General features: G+C 45.3%; 1 protein-coding gene across 3 annotated transcripts in view; it reads left to right on the forward strand.

Annotated features, from left to right (window-relative positions):
* jarid2b (jumonji, AT rich interactive domain 2b) overlaps positions 1–17117 on the forward strand; it is a 105567-nt gene that overhangs the window by 72581 nt on the left and 15869 nt on the right. For all 3 annotated transcript variants that reach the window (XM_034600234.1, XM_034600235.1, XM_034600237.1), the window contains exons 4-6: positions 1483–1709; positions 12150–12374; positions 15368–15612. In XM_034600234.1, coding sequence (XP_034456125.1) covers positions 1483–1709; positions 12150–12374; positions 15368–15612 — 697 coding nt within the window. The remainder of the gene's footprint in view (positions 1–1482; positions 1710–12149; positions 12375–15367; positions 15613–17117) is intronic.

Below are 17117 nucleotides of genomic sequence, written 5' to 3' on the forward strand. Positions count from 1 at the left end.
CAGTTTTCTCACACATCACGTCCAAATGCATCGCTTTGTGTGCAATCATCTCTCAATTTCTCACATATTGAGCTTACACCCATGTCGCGGCAGGAAATTGACACGTTTTGACACCGGCGCTGTTCCCTGATTGAAGTGTAATCGCAACTCTGCACCTTTCAGGCGGCTGCGCCAAATCCATTGTGGGTGTTCTCCAGACATGATCCTATCTTCCCTTATACTTCAATCCTGTCCGCGGCAAATTGACAAATAATACCAGGATATCACATTGCATTTAGAGCGTAACTCCTGTGCACGCACACACATATACCCACAGCAGCACTGATCGATTGAGGGCACTTGCTGGTTCATGTGGCCCCTGACGAGTCTAGAACTTTTATATGTGCGTGCGTGTGTCGCCATGCCAACGGTGTGCGTGACTGAAATGTGTGCACGTGTGTTGTGTATGAGCGAGTCGGTGCGGCAAGTTCGTCCATCGCCTTCTCTCAGGCATCCGCTTCTTTAATATTCTCCTCCGTCCCTGCCACACAGTGTGAAATAAAGAGAGGAAAGAGACGAGCGGAGTGAAAAATGAGAGGGATGTCTCAAAGGCTTGGTAGATGGCGGAGGGAAGCAAGCACAACGTCAGGGGAAAATAAAATGGTCGAAAGTGTGAAAGCGACAGGAGTAATGGAGAAAAAATGAAGAGAGGCCGAAATATAGAAACCACTCTGCAAGTTGTTCTCTGGCAGTGTGTGGTTGTATTTGGCAGATGGTTCCTGTTTATTTGGTTATTATCAGCCGTCACTGACAGCTCCGGTTCTGCCTTATACACAGCTTCATTATCTTTCAGCAACTTCCTCGTGTGTGTGGATCTGTGACTATGCAAATTACAATTTGTTTTTTTGCGTGATTTACTCAATGTCAATATACACATTGAATGCACACACTCACCGGCTGGCACGGTCGTTCAATGAGTGTGTGGGTCCCCGCGCATCCCAGCGATTGTGACGAGCTCGCACTTGATCCGTTCTTCACTACAGGTTAATTGTTTCAGTGATCCACTCTAAAAAGAGACAACAGGCACACAGAGCCACAGGAAGTGTGCGTGAGAGTGTGTAAAAGTGCACGATTGTGGTTTTAATCAGCTGCAGACGGCTTCCTCTCACTGAGATGTATGTGTGTAAATGATATCCACACCCCTTGCATCATACGACATACTGGGTACATGAAATCTGTTGTAATTACACAAGGCTTGATTCGACTTTTGTCATGTATTTCATAATGTATTTCAGTGATAATTTGAAATCAGTGATTTATTACACTAATAAGTCCATAGTGTGTATTTTCATGTGATTGTTGAGCATAACATCTGATGAACTTTCATCTCAAGTAGTCATGGCAGTCTTGTCGTGGCCGCCCTCCCTCTCAGTTGTAGTCCGCTATGCTCATCTGTAATTATAATGCCACTCATCACATCCTTGTTTCTTTTCTCCCCCTCAGACCTCGGCTCCAGGCTCAGCGGAAGTTTGCCCAGTCGCAGCCCAACTCCCCGAGCACGACGCCCGTCAAGGTGGCCGAGCCGGTCAGCCTGAGCGCCGTCCTGCCCGCGGTGCCCTCCTCCTCTTCGTCCCTCCCGCTGCTCCCGTCCTCGTCCTTGCCCTCCATTCACGACCTGTCCCGGCGCAAGCCCAAGACGGAGGACTTCCTCACCTTCCTCTGCCTCAGAGGTAAGACGCGGCGGAGCGGAGCAGATGGAGACATAATTACATGCGCGCTTACAGGGCGACGGTAGAGCTGGGGGGGTGTTGTTGAACAAGCAGATACGTCTTGTTCGAACGTTAGACGGTTTTATAAAGGGCTCTGCTTCTTATTTCCTCTGAGGCTGGACAGCATTTTGCTACTGTTTAGCTGTCTTTGCATAGGCCTGCAATATGTAAGCATCTAATAGCAAGCGTAATAACTGGCAGACATCAGGTCGAAGCCTTCCCAAGACCTGTCAGTGCTGACATTACTCTGCATTTTCTCATATTAGAATCTTAAAGGAAACCTGAACACTTTGCTCTTTTTTTTATATTTCAGACATGCACATAAAGATGCACACATAAGCATCCAAGAGAGAGTATGTAATAACTTTTATTAAGTCGGGATTTAATCACCCTCCACCTGCTCATGCACACACACACACACACACACAAAACCACACACACACACTACAAATAACTGTCTACTTGCCCAAGGCTAAGATTATCCTGCATTTCATCAGCTCACACATCTCCACCTCCCACCTTTCAACAACTATCTGTCTCTTTAACACTCTGCCTATCACCTTCTACCGCAGCAGCTGTGAATGCATAGTGTAGTGGCACAGTCGCCCCCCCCCCCCCTCTACACTACAAACACTGGGTTCATCGACACTATGTAGCACCTTGGATGTCAAATGAACTGTAAAAGCCATAGCCGAGCAATTAGCAGCTTTTCCTGTGTGTGTGTGTCTGCTCTACAGGCTGCAGCATTGTGTATTGGGATTGATTTAACAAGGGAAATTATTTGGGCTAATTGACACTATCACACTCCTAACACGTGCACATATACACACTCACATGGCGATACTTACAGCAACCACACAAGTCCTGTTCTCTTTACTTCTGAGGTTAATTAAGTTCTCATGTTTCTTATGATCAATGCTTTGCCGGCCGGCGCACACACACACAGAGGGCTCGTCCACTGGCAAAAGTTTCATTTCTATCACAGCTCCTTAACTTCTGCTTATCAGAAAGCTTCAAGACCAAAGACACATAAATCCCCCAATCTCAGAACTCAAGCCTGGATAAAACCTCTTTTAAAAAACGGTTTCATCATTAAAGCTGTTTTCAAACATCGCCTTTCGCATATGAAGAACGCAGCTTGAGGTTGTAGCATGGCGTATCAATTTTGCTCCGGCACATCAGCGATCCCTTATCGCCAAAAGCTCTCGAATCTCGTCTTTCCAATTTCACATGTTCATCAAGCTCTTCAAGGTGTTTTTAGAAACGTCATCAACACGCCGTGAATTGTTCAGACATATTCCTGCTGTATTATCAGATGGGCTCGCTCAGACATTTTCTGGACATTTTGCGAGGACATTTTACGTTTTCTATTTCCATTCCAGTCTGTTTAAAATCGTCCTCTTTCTTGTGGAATACAAAAGACGAGGCAGTTTCGTATCCAAGGCCTGAATAATAACAAGTTTTGGCAATTTTCTCAGACAACCTTGGCTGTGACTTCTCTCTGCTATCTTAATATTATCCTTTTTGTTCAACGTCCCACTCACCTTTTTCTTCAACATGTCCTCGCAACCAGAATTAACTCATTTGAAAACCCCTTTGCTTCAGATTAATTTGCTGTTATCATTATTAACCTCCGGCCGTCGTACAAAGTAGGCTAAAGATTCAGGGGAGGCAAATTTAGATTCCAGTCTGTTGGGACGTGGTGGCTATACGTCGACTTCCTATCATGGAATGTCATTTAAACCTGTCAGGGCTCATTCAGGAACATTTTAATTGGAGGTTTCTAAAAGTGACTGAAGCCTTCGTTGAGACGGGTTTAGATTTGCATATATAGGCCAGGATGTTACATAGGTTAATGATAAAATGTACCATATTCTTTGAAGTCGGGATTATTCTAAACTCAGGGTGCTAAACTAACCCCACCCCTTGCACGCGGGGTGGCAGACTAATGAGGTGCAGGTGGCTGGTCCTGACTCAGTTTCGCTGCTTTCTTTCTTTATAATTAAGGTCGGGAACGGCACTTTGCGATCCGGTTTCTGGTCCCTGCGTGTAAGATCAGCTGTACCCCACCGCAATGCTACTGCTAAATTTAGAGTTGGGCTGCTAAGCTAATGATTGGACAGTTTTCCACTGGGCTTTTTCCACTCTGCCGCTCCCTGCTTTACTGCCTATTTATAGACTCTTTTTAGCTGTGCGTGGGTGTGTGTGCATATTATAACTATCTATAGTTATGAGGGCCAATTATGGTTCAATGCCATCATTCTGAGGACATTATGACGTCGTGAGGATATTTTGCCGTTCCTCACAAGTTTAAAAGCCATTTTGAGGGTTAAGACTTGGTTTTAAGGTTAGGATTAGAATTAGGTTTGGGTTAGGGTTAGGCATTTAGTTGTGATGGTTAAGGTTGGGTTAAAGTTTAGGGAATGCATTACGTCAATGAGTGTCCTCACAACTATAGAGACACAAGTGTGTGTGTAGTAATTTTTGTTAAAATGAGCCTGGTCCTAATTTGGTAAACACGCATTCCTGAGGTCCTAGTTAATGTCTGGGGTAAAATGGTAGTTAAGTTCAGGGTGAGACATTAATTGGTCACAGCTTAAGTTTGGGATAAGGTTGTGATTAGGCTGTCCACAATGAATGGAAGTCAATGCAAAGTCCTTATAAGAATAGCTGTGTGTGTGTGTGTGTGTGTGTGTGTGTGTGTGTGTGTGTGTGTGTGTGTGTGTGTGTGTGTGTGTGTGTGTGAGATCCATGCTGTGAGGATGACATTCTCCTGTGCGGGCTGTTCCGTTTTTATCCCTTGGCCTCTTATGTGACCCATATGCTGGGACCTTTACCAAGACAGGGACATGGAAGAATGTCAGGAGAGCCCTTGAGGTTGTGTGTCTGAGTGTCTTCAAGCGTGTGCATGAGCTAAAAATCCACACCGATCACTGATGTTGCCCGAGTGTGCGTGTTAGTGTGTTCTTGTGTACCTGCACACACTCAGTACCCGGGTTGATGAGGCGACGCAGCCCGTGAGGACGTCCGTTACACTGGTTAATCTTTTCAAAGAGGTTCAGGTCTCTGATATCGTCTGAAACCCCAAACCCCCCTTTAGGTTTCTGGTGATCTGACCCCCTCACCCATCAGTCTCCTTCATGTCTACTCCCAAAATACCTCTGACAGATTTACTAGCTCTATTACAGAAATGTCAAATCCATTATGTCCCCAATTCTCTAATATTTTTAATTTGAGTCTGACTATTTATAGCTTAAATGGGGCTACCCCGACACCCCATCAGTGGTGATTTCTGAGTTTCGTCCCAGGTCAAACGTTCACCATGTGTAAACACATACTTCCACACCCCCACACAACTCACACACCCACTGCAGTATTTGCTTATCTTATCTGGTAAACATTACACATCCACCCCAAAGGCTTCTATCATCACTCATTCTGACAGACACATAAAAGTAGGTAAAACATGACGGATTTGGAGCAATAAGGTGAGCAACAAAAAAAGAAAGACAAAAGCAGGACTCGTGTGTCTCAGCTAACTTTGTATCGTGCTCCCGCGTCCAATTGATCTTGTAATTGATGGCATTTTATTAATTTGGGAATGAATTGGCTGCTGCTGCTGGTGGAAGCATTGTTACTGTATCTGAGCAGACGTTATTTTGAATTCCTTCAGGGGTAAGCAGGGGTGCCAGATTATTCTGATGCAACGTGGGAGTAACAGGAAAGAGAAGTGAAAAACAAGACTTCTGTCTCTATAGAAGGATGCACACACTTGTATACGCTCACCACCCACACTGTCTAGGGTTTATAATCTGTATTTATCTCACTGCTCATCTCTTTTTCCTGCACACGCACACACACACAAACCAGAGTGCTCAGTCCTCGCCAGCGTGCTCAGAATGGTGTTTATGTGTGGTCCAGGCCTGTAGTTGGGCTGTTTATATCCATGGAGAAAGCCATTTGGGTGGTAGCCAGACAGTCTGCCTCTGGCCCTGTCTGCCTCTGGTAACCTAGAGGGTGCAGTGCGGCTGCTGGCAGGCTGAGGGCAGCACTGAGAGGAGCAACAGATTCAGATTGAAGCGCTCGGTACGTGCCGCTGCCTCCTCCACTTTATTACAAGGGTTTCATTTCAAAGTGAAAAACCTACTAATTAATTATATTGACAGCAAAATCTTTCAGGAACAAGAGAACACGTATTTGTCTTGGAAATATTTGACTCAGAAAATCGCTAATCTTTGTATTCTACTATTTGACTCATGCATTTGGAAAACGAGTTAAACAACACATGTGCATTCACACACCCCCACAGAGCATGCACACCGGCATAGAATAGATTAGGAAGTCGATAAGGAACTGTCTGCACACACACACACTCCTGGAAATGGGTCTGTTAAGTAAGATTCTTTTCCTGCAGTGTGATATATTCTTTTCCCCTGCGTTTCGGTGTGCATGTGTCTGCGTGCCAGTTTACCAGTGTACATGTTGCACCACTGCTGTGTTTACCTCTCTGCCCTCCGGGTCTTCGATCGTGGCTGCCAGACCCAGCGTGGTGCCTCTCTATCTCAGGTTCAGTGAGGGCAGCCTCTCTGCTCTGCTTACATAACCCCTGAAGCTCTGACCTAGTGAACCAAAGACCTCGGAGTCCCGGTGCGTGATCACACGTGTGTGGGACAAATATAGAATATAGGGAATCGTGCTCGGGACCTCTATCTTTGCTGCGGGACTGCTAAATTCAATTTTTGTTTGATTATATTTATACTGGCTTAGAATCCTGCTTAACTAGAAACACATTCTAACTCCTGGGAGTAGAATTTAAAATCCAACAGCTACTCGTGTGTCTTTCAAGTGCGTCGCCGCTGTGACAAGTGAATTTCCCTCAGGCACGAGGTGCTTCTCTCTCCCTCCAATGTATGATTGCAGTTTGATTAAAACGTGGAAACTGTTTGTGCGGAGGTGTGACATCCCATGCCAACGGTGATGCCACGTGGAAACCGGTAGCGCATCAACAACTGATTCTGCATTCTCCTCCAAGAGCAGAGCCGCTGTTTGTGGGGTTAATGGTTTTGCTGTCATCTAGGAATGTCAATTGGTAGATGTAATCCCTAATCCTCTCCCGTCTCTCTCTCTGTTTCTCTGCTAAAAGACTGATGAAGAGTTTTTGGCACGACTCGGCTGTACGAGATAACCGCGCCTCCCCGAGCCAGAAAACCTACATTTGCACTCACGCTTCCTGCAGCAATTTGTACCAAGTCAACACGTCCATATGTCCCAGTGACAGCAAAACCATCTTGATTGAGTATTCAAATTGTCCTCATTGTTTCAGTTCCAGTTAAGGGGACAAAAGAAGGGTAGCCAGAGAATGGAGGGTTTGTAATTATGCCCCCTCCCCATCCAGCTCTGTTAAAAATGACAATCCTAATGGACTCTTTCAGACCTAATTATGGTTTGTCTGCGGCCGGAATGAGGTGGATGAAAAGACGTTGTAATTGGGGGATTGGGCTCAAGCCCTGTTGGAGATCTTGGTGGAGGACAGAGTTGTGTTATTTCCCCATGTTTGTGTGTAGCTGATGGATTTCACGTCTCTGTGCCAGAGATGGGTTCTGTAAATTTCTTGTATTGGCCCCAGAAGTATTGCTGCCACTCCTGTTGTGGTCTGTATTGGACCAATAGATCTGTTGGACAGGGTTGCTCTCTCTCTCTCTCTCTCTGTTCTTCTCTCTCTCCCTCCCCAGACTCCGAGACTGTCTTATTTTTGAGGTTTTAAAATTTGTAGCTGGATACATTTGTGCTGGCCTCACATCTTCCTCTTTTCAGTTTTTGTTCCATATGAACACTTCTCTGTCCGAACCTCTGAGAACCTTGTATCGAAGGCATTCATCCCAAACCCACAACCTTCACCTAGATGAACTTAACTTCCTCTGCTGGGTTTGTGCGCTCTCACTTGTTCATATCCACACCCCTGCACCCCCAAACAAACACACACATCTCCCTCCATGTTCTGCCCCAGGGTGCCCCTGAGGTCTGTTTGCCATTTGCCCACTGACCCCTGTTCAGGGCAGTAAATTACAGCCATTTAGCTAATGATGCGAGTCATTAGATGCTGATTGGGCCGGTGTGTGTGTGTGTGCCGCCTCGGTGTGTTTGTTTGGTCTAAGAGAGGAGTGTTTGCGCTGTCGCCAAAGATAAATGAGGTGTCCCTGCTCTGTGTTTGTGGGTGTGTTTGCTCATCTTTAGGTGCATTAAGCAGCGGGACAAATTAGACTGTGGATGCCCGGCACAATTTAATTGGTCCGGCCACAATTTTACAACGAAGCAACGTTTTCTGCACTTCAAAATAACATAAAATCATCAATTTGCTTAGTCTCTCTTTTTCTCACTGACACACTGACGACAGACCTTTCTGTAACAGTCGGACTGACCATTAGAAACACTGGGAGTAATCGCATTGCATCCTTGGCCCGTCCTCTGCAGACAGAACTCGCCATAACATTGGAGGTTTCCGCTGTAGCTGTGAACGTTCCTTGTGGCAGGCACCAGCCCTCTCTCTGTACTGGTGCATAACCCATCACTGGTTTGTATGTGTGTCACCCACCCCTCAAGACCTGATCCACTGAAAGCCAGAAAATTAGAGTGATTCAAAGTGACACTGCTCCGTGCACTTTTTCTGATTCCTATTTGAGAACAACAAAAGACTGATGTCAGAGCTACTTACTTGCCAGGTGCAGTGAGAGAATCGCTCTCTGCCTGCGGAGGAATAGACCCGACCATGTGGGTTACAGTGGCTATATAAAGGCCATATTTCACAGGTATTAAATGGGGACTTCTTGCCCTCTAGACCTCCTTTAGAAGTTAAAGAGAGCAGGTAAAACTCTATTATTATCGGCTCAGGGAATCTACTGCAGCTACAGATATTTTTTTTTCTCTCCCTCCCACTCTCTGAGGAGACATTAGAAACTGGCAGAGCTGCTGTGTGAAAAGTGTGATCCAAGGCACAACAAGATTTATTATTACCTCGCTCTACTTTTAAGTGTTTTTAAAGCCTTTATTTGACTATGATATTTTAAGCTAAGCCTGCAAAATAAATGTGAAGTGACATGTGGTTACCACAGGTCCCCCGACTGGCCAATAATAGTTGTAAGCGCACTTTAAAATGAAAATGAAGCAACGTTCAAAGATGCAGTTTGTTCTTTAGAAGAGAAAAGGATTTAGGAGCGATGATTTTGATTTGTTTATTATTTGATGTTCTCATTTTAAAAGGAGAAAGCCATCAAATAACATTATGTACAATGTGCAGAGAGAACAGGGACTGTCCAGCCTTTGCACCGCTGTATTCTCTTAAACTTTATTTAGCAGTGGAGGCTATTTAAAGTCCAACGTTTCAGTATTCAACAGCAGTGTTGTCTGTGGGGTGTTGGTTAACAGCAGTTAAGCCTTGCATCACATCTTTTCCTTTATCATTAGAAAGCCCAGGCTTAGTCAGGGTGTCATTTAGGTGCAGAGTGTATCCTCACAAACACGTACACACACACACACAGGTTTAGTATATCCAAGCCAAGTTCTGTACTGCAAATGTGTCTGTGTTTTTCACATTGCACAGATATTGATTGCACAGGGTTGGTTCCTAAACAGTTATTTGTCTCACAGCCGTGTGAGTGCAAGGCTGCAAAATTGTCACTCATGGCCTAATGAATGGGTTTATTGTCTTTACGCTAAAACAAAGGCGGGGAACCTTTTTTCTTATAAAGAGTCATTTAAATGTTTATAACATTCTTCACAGGCCATACTTATTATTGACTATATCTATTACACTAACCTCTGTGATGCAGTGACTGGAATTCTGGTCAGGTGTCTGATGTCAGATGGTAGTGATGATGACAATGACGACGCTTCTCACATTTGTTTTTAGCCAAATCAAACAAATCCTCACCTTCGGCAGTACCACACATGGCCAGATTGGCCCTTTTTATCACATGCTTGTCTTTTATTTATCCTGCATCTACTTTTCTTGACAATTTACCAGGATTTTTGTCAGCAATGACATGTAATGTGTTTTCGTTAACCCTGCCTGTGACCTGACAGGCACACAGCTGGAAGGCACCCCCCTGAAGGACATTTTAATCTGCTGATTTATGTCATTTTCATTTATCATTGAAAGAATTAATAGCTGACATGACATTTCTTTGTATTTATGAGGTGTCTCCAGAGCTGGCTCAATTTGTCTCGTAGGCTTCAGGCTTCAGGCTCCTCGCCCCTGATCCAACACCCAATGTCAGAAACCTTGTGAATTACTAATTACAGTTTTGTTCCGATCATGAATATACCTTGTGTAAGTCTAATCGAAAATTGAATTATTTTGATGTCCGCACACTTGTTATCTCCATATTGCAATTAGGCCACTTAATAATGTATTGAGTGTGTAAAATCTTAAGATAAGTATCCAGCAGCGCCCCATAACCAGTGCGCTAATTAAATAATTGGCTCATCTAATTCTAATTTTAGGTACTCTGTAAAGCTCCATGCGGGCTAACTGAAATCAGCCTGTTTTTCAGAAGCTTAACATTATTCTAACTGATGTATAATCACACATTGCTTCTCATTAATGCCCTTTAAACACTGTACCCCCCTAAAAGGGTCATAAAAACCCCAGTAGTTGCTCAGGCCATGCAACTGATTCAGTCATAAAGGTCTCACAACTTCATAAAATCCACTGTTTCCTGCTCGTAAACAGCCCGATTTAATCAAAATTATGAAGATGTTGCATTCGACTATAAACTAACGACCACAAAAACACAGTTAGACATTTACGAATCCTAATTGTACAAATTAATAATAATCGCATTAAAATTTGACGACCTTGCCAACCTTTTATGAGTCACTCAAAGCCTCATAAACATGCACGCAGATACACAAGCTTTCTGTTTTGAGGAAAAGTTTATGTCCTTCATTTATTTGTCAGCGGTACACGGCTAACGATAAAGAATATGCAGTGTTAGTAACAAGCTGGGTTTCTGCTACTTTGTCAGTGTAGAAGCTAAATGTTTTTGTGGCAAAGATACAGCAGTTTTTTATGGTGTTTCTGGAAGCCCAGGGAAGCAAGATACAGTTTAATAGGAAAAACATGGAGCGTTATATGACTCTGCCCGTGTGTATGTGTGTACATACTGGGGTCCAAAAGTCTGATGGGAAAGTGGCCTCAGACTTTTGGACTCCACTGTACATAAATCCGCCTCGCAGTGCCAGTCTCTACTGCCGCTCTCCACAAGGCCGCCTTAGTGTTTTTCATATTCCCGCATCTGCATGGCTGAACCAGCTGTTTGCACGCTGATTTACGGGTGCAGCATTATGAGATTTAATAACACAGCTTTGGGCTTTATGACCTTTTACGAGAGCGTGCGTCTACATTCAGCTAACTGAGGTAGAAACATTATAGGCCATCCACTGCCAAACACCATTTACCTCCTCCCAGCACGCATCGCTCTGGATCTCCCAGCGATGACAATGAAACTGATTGAGTGCGGCAGAAGAAGGAAAGAGCGAGAACATCCGTTTTCTTCTCCAATAGGGGCAGAGATTGACAGTAATCCTGTTTAGGAAGAGTGAAAGCGACAGATTTGGGATTAGCTCAGTGGCAAGAGGAAGTCAGACTCTTTGGATTCTTGAGTAACTCTGATAGTTTGATATTTGAGCACATGTACAGTGTATATATATGTCTCAATAAAGCTGTCAACATGGAGAGGCTATGTGAAATGACTCCTAATGCTCTGGCTTCAGCTGTACGTATCAGAATGTGCTGCAGAGTCGCCCCTCCACTTCCCTATCACCAGGGATACAGGTGGAACCAGCGCTACTATTAGTAAAGAAACCAGAACAAAGGACTGGATGAAGGGATAACAAAATTAAAAACCATAAAAAAAAGCTCAGTCATATTTTAGACGTGATGGAGGATTAGCCTGATTCAGACTAAGTACAAATTCTGCATTGTTTTGTAAATCTTTCAAACATTGTGCTGTGTGTTTGTGTGTGAATGCGACAATGACGCCGTGATGTGCAGAGCAGTTTACAAAGCTTCAATAGGCCACTAACTGGGATAATAACATGAAAAAACTGCTGCACAATCACCACTATTCCTAAACACTTCAGCGACTTCTATTTTACATGAATATTTCAAGACGTACACGTTGATGTTGATTTATGGGTAAAGTCTGAGATTGAAATAAAAAAGGGATGCATGTATTTTTTTTTTTTACTTAACCTACAGTGAATCTGTGTTTTAACTTTGTCATTTTTCCTTTTCTTTCCCCCCTCCTTCCTCTTCCCCCAACCCACCTCATGATTATTCATCTCCCCCGTTTCCTCCCTGTCCCTATCGCCACCCCATTTTCTCCACCTCTCTGCACTCAGGTTCATCGGCCCTGCCCAACAACATGGCCTATTTCGGAAGCTCCCAGGAGGAGGACGACCTGGAGGAAGAGGAGGAGGAAGAGGAGGAGGAGGTGAGGAACGGCGGTGGTATCCACTCTCACAGCGGCGGCAGAAGCAGCAGCAGCCTAGCCTCGGCCTCCTCTTCCTGCCACTCAACGCCCCGCAAGGGCAAGTTCCCCACTAGGCAGCCGCTCAATGGGCATGGTAAGGACGGGACTAGCGCCTGGAACAAAGCATGTCATGTTTTTATCACTAACACATTTCTCCTGTCGTCACAAACTGGACAATTAGTGACTGTGACCACAGGGATTGTCAGTATTAATTGTCTGAGGATAAGGGGATGAGATGGAAGACTTAAGGGAGCAGAGAAAGAGAAAAATAAGAGGAGGTGCAAGAAAGCTTTGTGAAGGGGATGAAGAAGAGGGAGAGAGAGGGATGAAGAGAGAGGTGAGGGCAAAGGGAGAAGAGGAGGAGTGAATGATGATGCACCAGCAGAAGAGCTGCAGAGGAATGGAAAGATTCGGAGAGAGTGAAAGATGGGAGAAAAAAAAAACCGAGGACGAGAATAACTTGGGATAAACAGGAGCAGAGAATGAATCATGGGACAGGAGACAGAGTAGTAGTAGCACTTGTCTGTGTGCGCGCGCATGTGTATCCCCCATTTGTGCGTGCATGTGAGTAGTTTCCTAGGATTGCACTCTTGTTTTCCACTGCAGCGACGGGGTAAGTCACATGGGATGGCAGAGCAGCTCATCGAGTCTTTCCACCCCAATTAACACTTAGCTAGCTAAGCCCTAACAAGGTGTTTATGCACACTCTGCAACAGCTGTCCGGGGCCCTCTGCGCACACACACACACACACACACACACACAATGCAGTGACAGCATATGTACACCCCTTGGGGCACATAGACATTCGGATGAATACACACACTTGTGAACAACATTTAGGAAATTGAATGCGTGCAGCTGAGCCTTTGCCAACAGACTCGTATGCAATCCTAACATTGACAACTCCTGTGTCACATGTTTATTTTTAGTGGCATGTCACACGTTTCTGATATGTGTTGTAGAGCTGAATCTACGGAGCATTAGAGAAACCGTTTTAACCTGGAGGCCCTCCCTCCCTTAGAGACACACAATCCTTCCGGCCTGGCGTCCCCCCCCAACAAGGGTTGGGTTTCATAGTTCCTCCTCTCTGCCCTCCCTGACTCACTCCCTCTCTCCCTCCCTCCTCCCCAGTCTGCACAATCACTGCTAGAAAGGTTCAAAAGGTGAACGCTTTGCTCAGCCCTTTCGTCTGTCATCCTCAAGTGGAATGTGGAGGAGGAGGAGAGACTGGTGGGATTAAGAGAGGAAGACGGAGAGAGGTCCATAGATTTGCCTGCATTGAACTGTCTCTGTAGCGGAACTGCTTTTGTGTAGTTCATTCTAGAGTGAACTGCTTATTCTCTCATTCTCATAAGAACATATGTAGCTGCGGCGTGAAACACAATCTGTACATTTGCACAGTTCTGCACAAGGTGCACAGACAGCAGGACAGTGAGACCTGTTTGAACAAATCCAGGCTTGTTGTGCACACGAGGACGACGTATTCTTCCCCCTTATCTCGTATAGCAGTGCTGTTTGCAAAGCAGCTTGGCGCCTTCACTGTGATATGCTAAATAAATAGATAAGAGGGAAATAAGCAGATATACTGTGTTGGGGGACAATAAGAGATGAGGGGGTTAAGGACACGGAATCGGACGTTTGTGTACATAAGTAGGTGTGCACACCCTATCAAGACTGGGTCATTGCTGCAGTGTTGAGACTGTGTTTATACTCTGTTGGATATCAGGCGCGCACACACACCTAGCTTTGTACATTTTGCTGTATTGAGATTGGTGTCAAACGTGACACTTTAATATGCAGCTTTGGGCCGCTCTCCAGCAGAAGCAGGGGTTGTATGGGCTCTCAGGGAGGGAGGGAGGGTGAGGGGGTGAGGCAGTTGAGGAAAAGGAGAAATATAATTAGCGACGGAGAGAGAAACATTTTATTCTGGGAGGTAAAGAGAGACAGGAAGGGCCCCGGATCGTGGGCCATTCATCAGCGCTCCGTCTCTCCGCTCCTCTCCCCTTCTCTCTTTCTCGGCCATGTGCCATGTTGACAGAGCTAAATTAAACAGCTTTTATTGAGCTCACTTTTCTTGCTTAGCTCACTTCTCAAAATGTCCGGCTTCCTCCCATTTTTCATTGCCCCCGGAGTCTGGGAGACCCACAGGCGCTCCCTCGCAGTCATGACTGGATACACACATATATATATATATAACACACACGTGAAAAGTTCTGCAGACACAAACATGCACTGATGCTCAGCAGCGTATATACAGATCGTCTAACACCCTCACTGTATATGCTGTGTATTGCACTGCGTGTGTGCTTGTGCCGTGGCCTCCTTGTCATTCTTTCCACTCGGCCTGTTGCCTGTTGATATTAAAATGCCATGAAACTCCAAATTGACCCTCATAAAATCTGAGGAGAGAGAGAGAGCTGCCGAATGTGAATGTTAATTGCCTCGCTGCTGTTCGGCTCGCTTAGCATCATCCCTGGGGGGGGTTGATGTAGTCCACGTCCATTTTTGAACAGGTTCATTGACATGTAGCATAAAGGCGTTTTCATGCACGCCTTAAATCATGCATATTTTACTGATTGGGGGACTATATGTCAGCCAAGAGCTTGTCACTCCAATGTTTGTGTGGGCTTTTCCACTTGGTCGTTTGTGGTTTTGGTGCCAAGGGTTTATAAGCCATTCTACACAGTGGGGTGGGGGGGTTGAGACTGTCTACACATTGGCGTTGGCACAGGTACACAGTAGCCTGCATATGTATATAGTGTAATCTTCCACAGTGTCTTATTTTCTTAAGAGTATAAGTTTATGATTGTATTTATTGGTTTCAGCCCAGTTGCAAACATTAAGAGTTTTACATTCACACACAAAAGTTCACACACCGATGTCTGCTTCATATACTGACGGAAGTGTAGGAGAAAACGGTAGCTTCATCCTCACTGATCACTTGTTCAATGTTACTACCTCCACTGCAGTTTTCCTCTGAGACCGTCTCTACTAAACATAATCTGATTTCACTTTTCTCCTTGAATTAATTAGAAATCACAAAGGCAGCACTCTTGATTTCTCTGTTTCTCTCTCTCCCCCTCCAGTGTTCAACAGCCACAGTAAAGCAGGGACCAGGGAGAGTCCGAGGCCCAAGGCGGGAACCTACGGCAGGGACGCGCCTGCCCCGCCGCTGCCTCCCCCTCCACCCCCGCCTCCGCCCCTACTGAGGGAGCGCAGCGAGCGGGCGGAGGCACGGGAGCACACCAGGGAGCTGCAGGCCATGGCCAGCAGTCGAGGCTTGGCCAACGGGCTGCCATCGAGGAGAGCTGCTGAGGAGCTGCGCAAGCAGGTACTGTAAGGCCAGGAGAATCCAGGCTGCGCTTTCAGAGGGGAAAAGAGAAAGTGTTTTTAAATGCTTCCCTATGAGGGCTTGTAAAATGCGTGGAAGGCGTGAGGATGTTTCTATGGCATGTCAAGGGTTTGCATTAGTTGCAATACAACTGGAGAAATCTTAAAGTGTAGCGTCCTTGTTTGGCTAATATGTTAATCTGAAATCCTCCTTTCTTTTTACTCCTTGTGTCATTTACTCATCTGCCACATCCTCTCTTTTTTATCTTCCTCCACTTTTCTGCCTGTCTCATCTCCCTCCTATACTTTTCTTTTATTGCTCATCTCCTCCTTCTCCACACTCTCCCTTTTTACTTTCCTCTCTCCGTGCTGCTCCTATCCTCTTGTCTAGCTCACTTTTATCCTCTCTCCTCTCTTCTCCTCTTCTCCTCTTCTCCTCTTCTCCTCCTCTCCTCTTCTCCTCTTCTCTCCTCCTCTCCTCTCCATCGTGTCTGGGAGAGTAATGATTGTGTTTTGTCCTGCCGTGTCTGCAGCTATATTTAGTCGTGCTGGCTAGGGGCTGTAAAAGCCTGCCTCCCTCTATGGCACTTAGCAGGTTTCAAGGAACCCCACAAAGTGGAAGAGGAGGATGAGAATGGGGTAGAGGTAGCTTTAGTCAGAAAACTGGCATTGTTATCATCACATTAGTTAATTAGAAGAATTGTCTGCTGAGGCAGTATGTTTTATTCTGTCTTTCTCTCTCATAATCCCCTACTTTTCTCCTTTTCCTCTTTTCTGCCTTCTCTTCCATTTGCCTCTTCCTTCTCGTTGAATGCCAGCCTCTCGGCAGTGTTGTTGTTGTTGTTGTTGTTGCCGATGCAGACTCAGGCATGTGTTTCGGGTTTTTAAAGTGGCTGGAATTGTCCAGTAAAACCAACAATGAATCTCAATGAGAGCGACCGCCTGCCAAGACAAACTTCAGCCTCACTTACTCACTGGTCTTTGTTCGGCAGCTCTTCCTCTACACTCGCTCTCCTTCCTTTTCAATCCACCGTTGGCACCCTGCGCGATTCTTTTGACTCCTCTCCCACTGTGTGTTTTGTTTTTCCTCCCTCACTCTCGTTCCACCTTTCTCTCTTAATATATCCGTCTCCTTCGGTCTCTTTCACTCATTTTCTCTTCACGCTCCTCTATCTCTCTCCCTCTCTCTCTGTCGCTCTCTCTGTTCCCGTGTCAAACAGACGGATCTTGCCCTTGACAACATGGCTCCAATCATTTGGAAGGATTAGTGCTTTTTTCTCTCCCTTCAATTAGCATGAACAGTAGGTGTGTGTGTTCACGACGTGCACACACACACACTCACATTTACACACTGTGAAAATACAGGCTAAGCCATATAAAAGGTTAAGTGATTATGTAGCCGTAAAATAAACTGTGTGTGTGTGTGTGTGTGTGTGTGTGTGTGTGTGTGTGTGTGTGTGTGTGTGTGTGTGTGTGTGTGTGTGTGTGTGTGTGTGTGTGTGTGTG

This window comes from Hippoglossus hippoglossus, chromosome 11 (assembly GCF_009819705.1).
Source record: "Hippoglossus hippoglossus isolate fHipHip1 chromosome 11, fHipHip1.pri, whole genome shotgun sequence".
Taxonomy (NCBI): domain Eukaryota; kingdom Metazoa; phylum Chordata; class Actinopteri; order Pleuronectiformes; family Pleuronectidae; genus Hippoglossus; species Hippoglossus hippoglossus.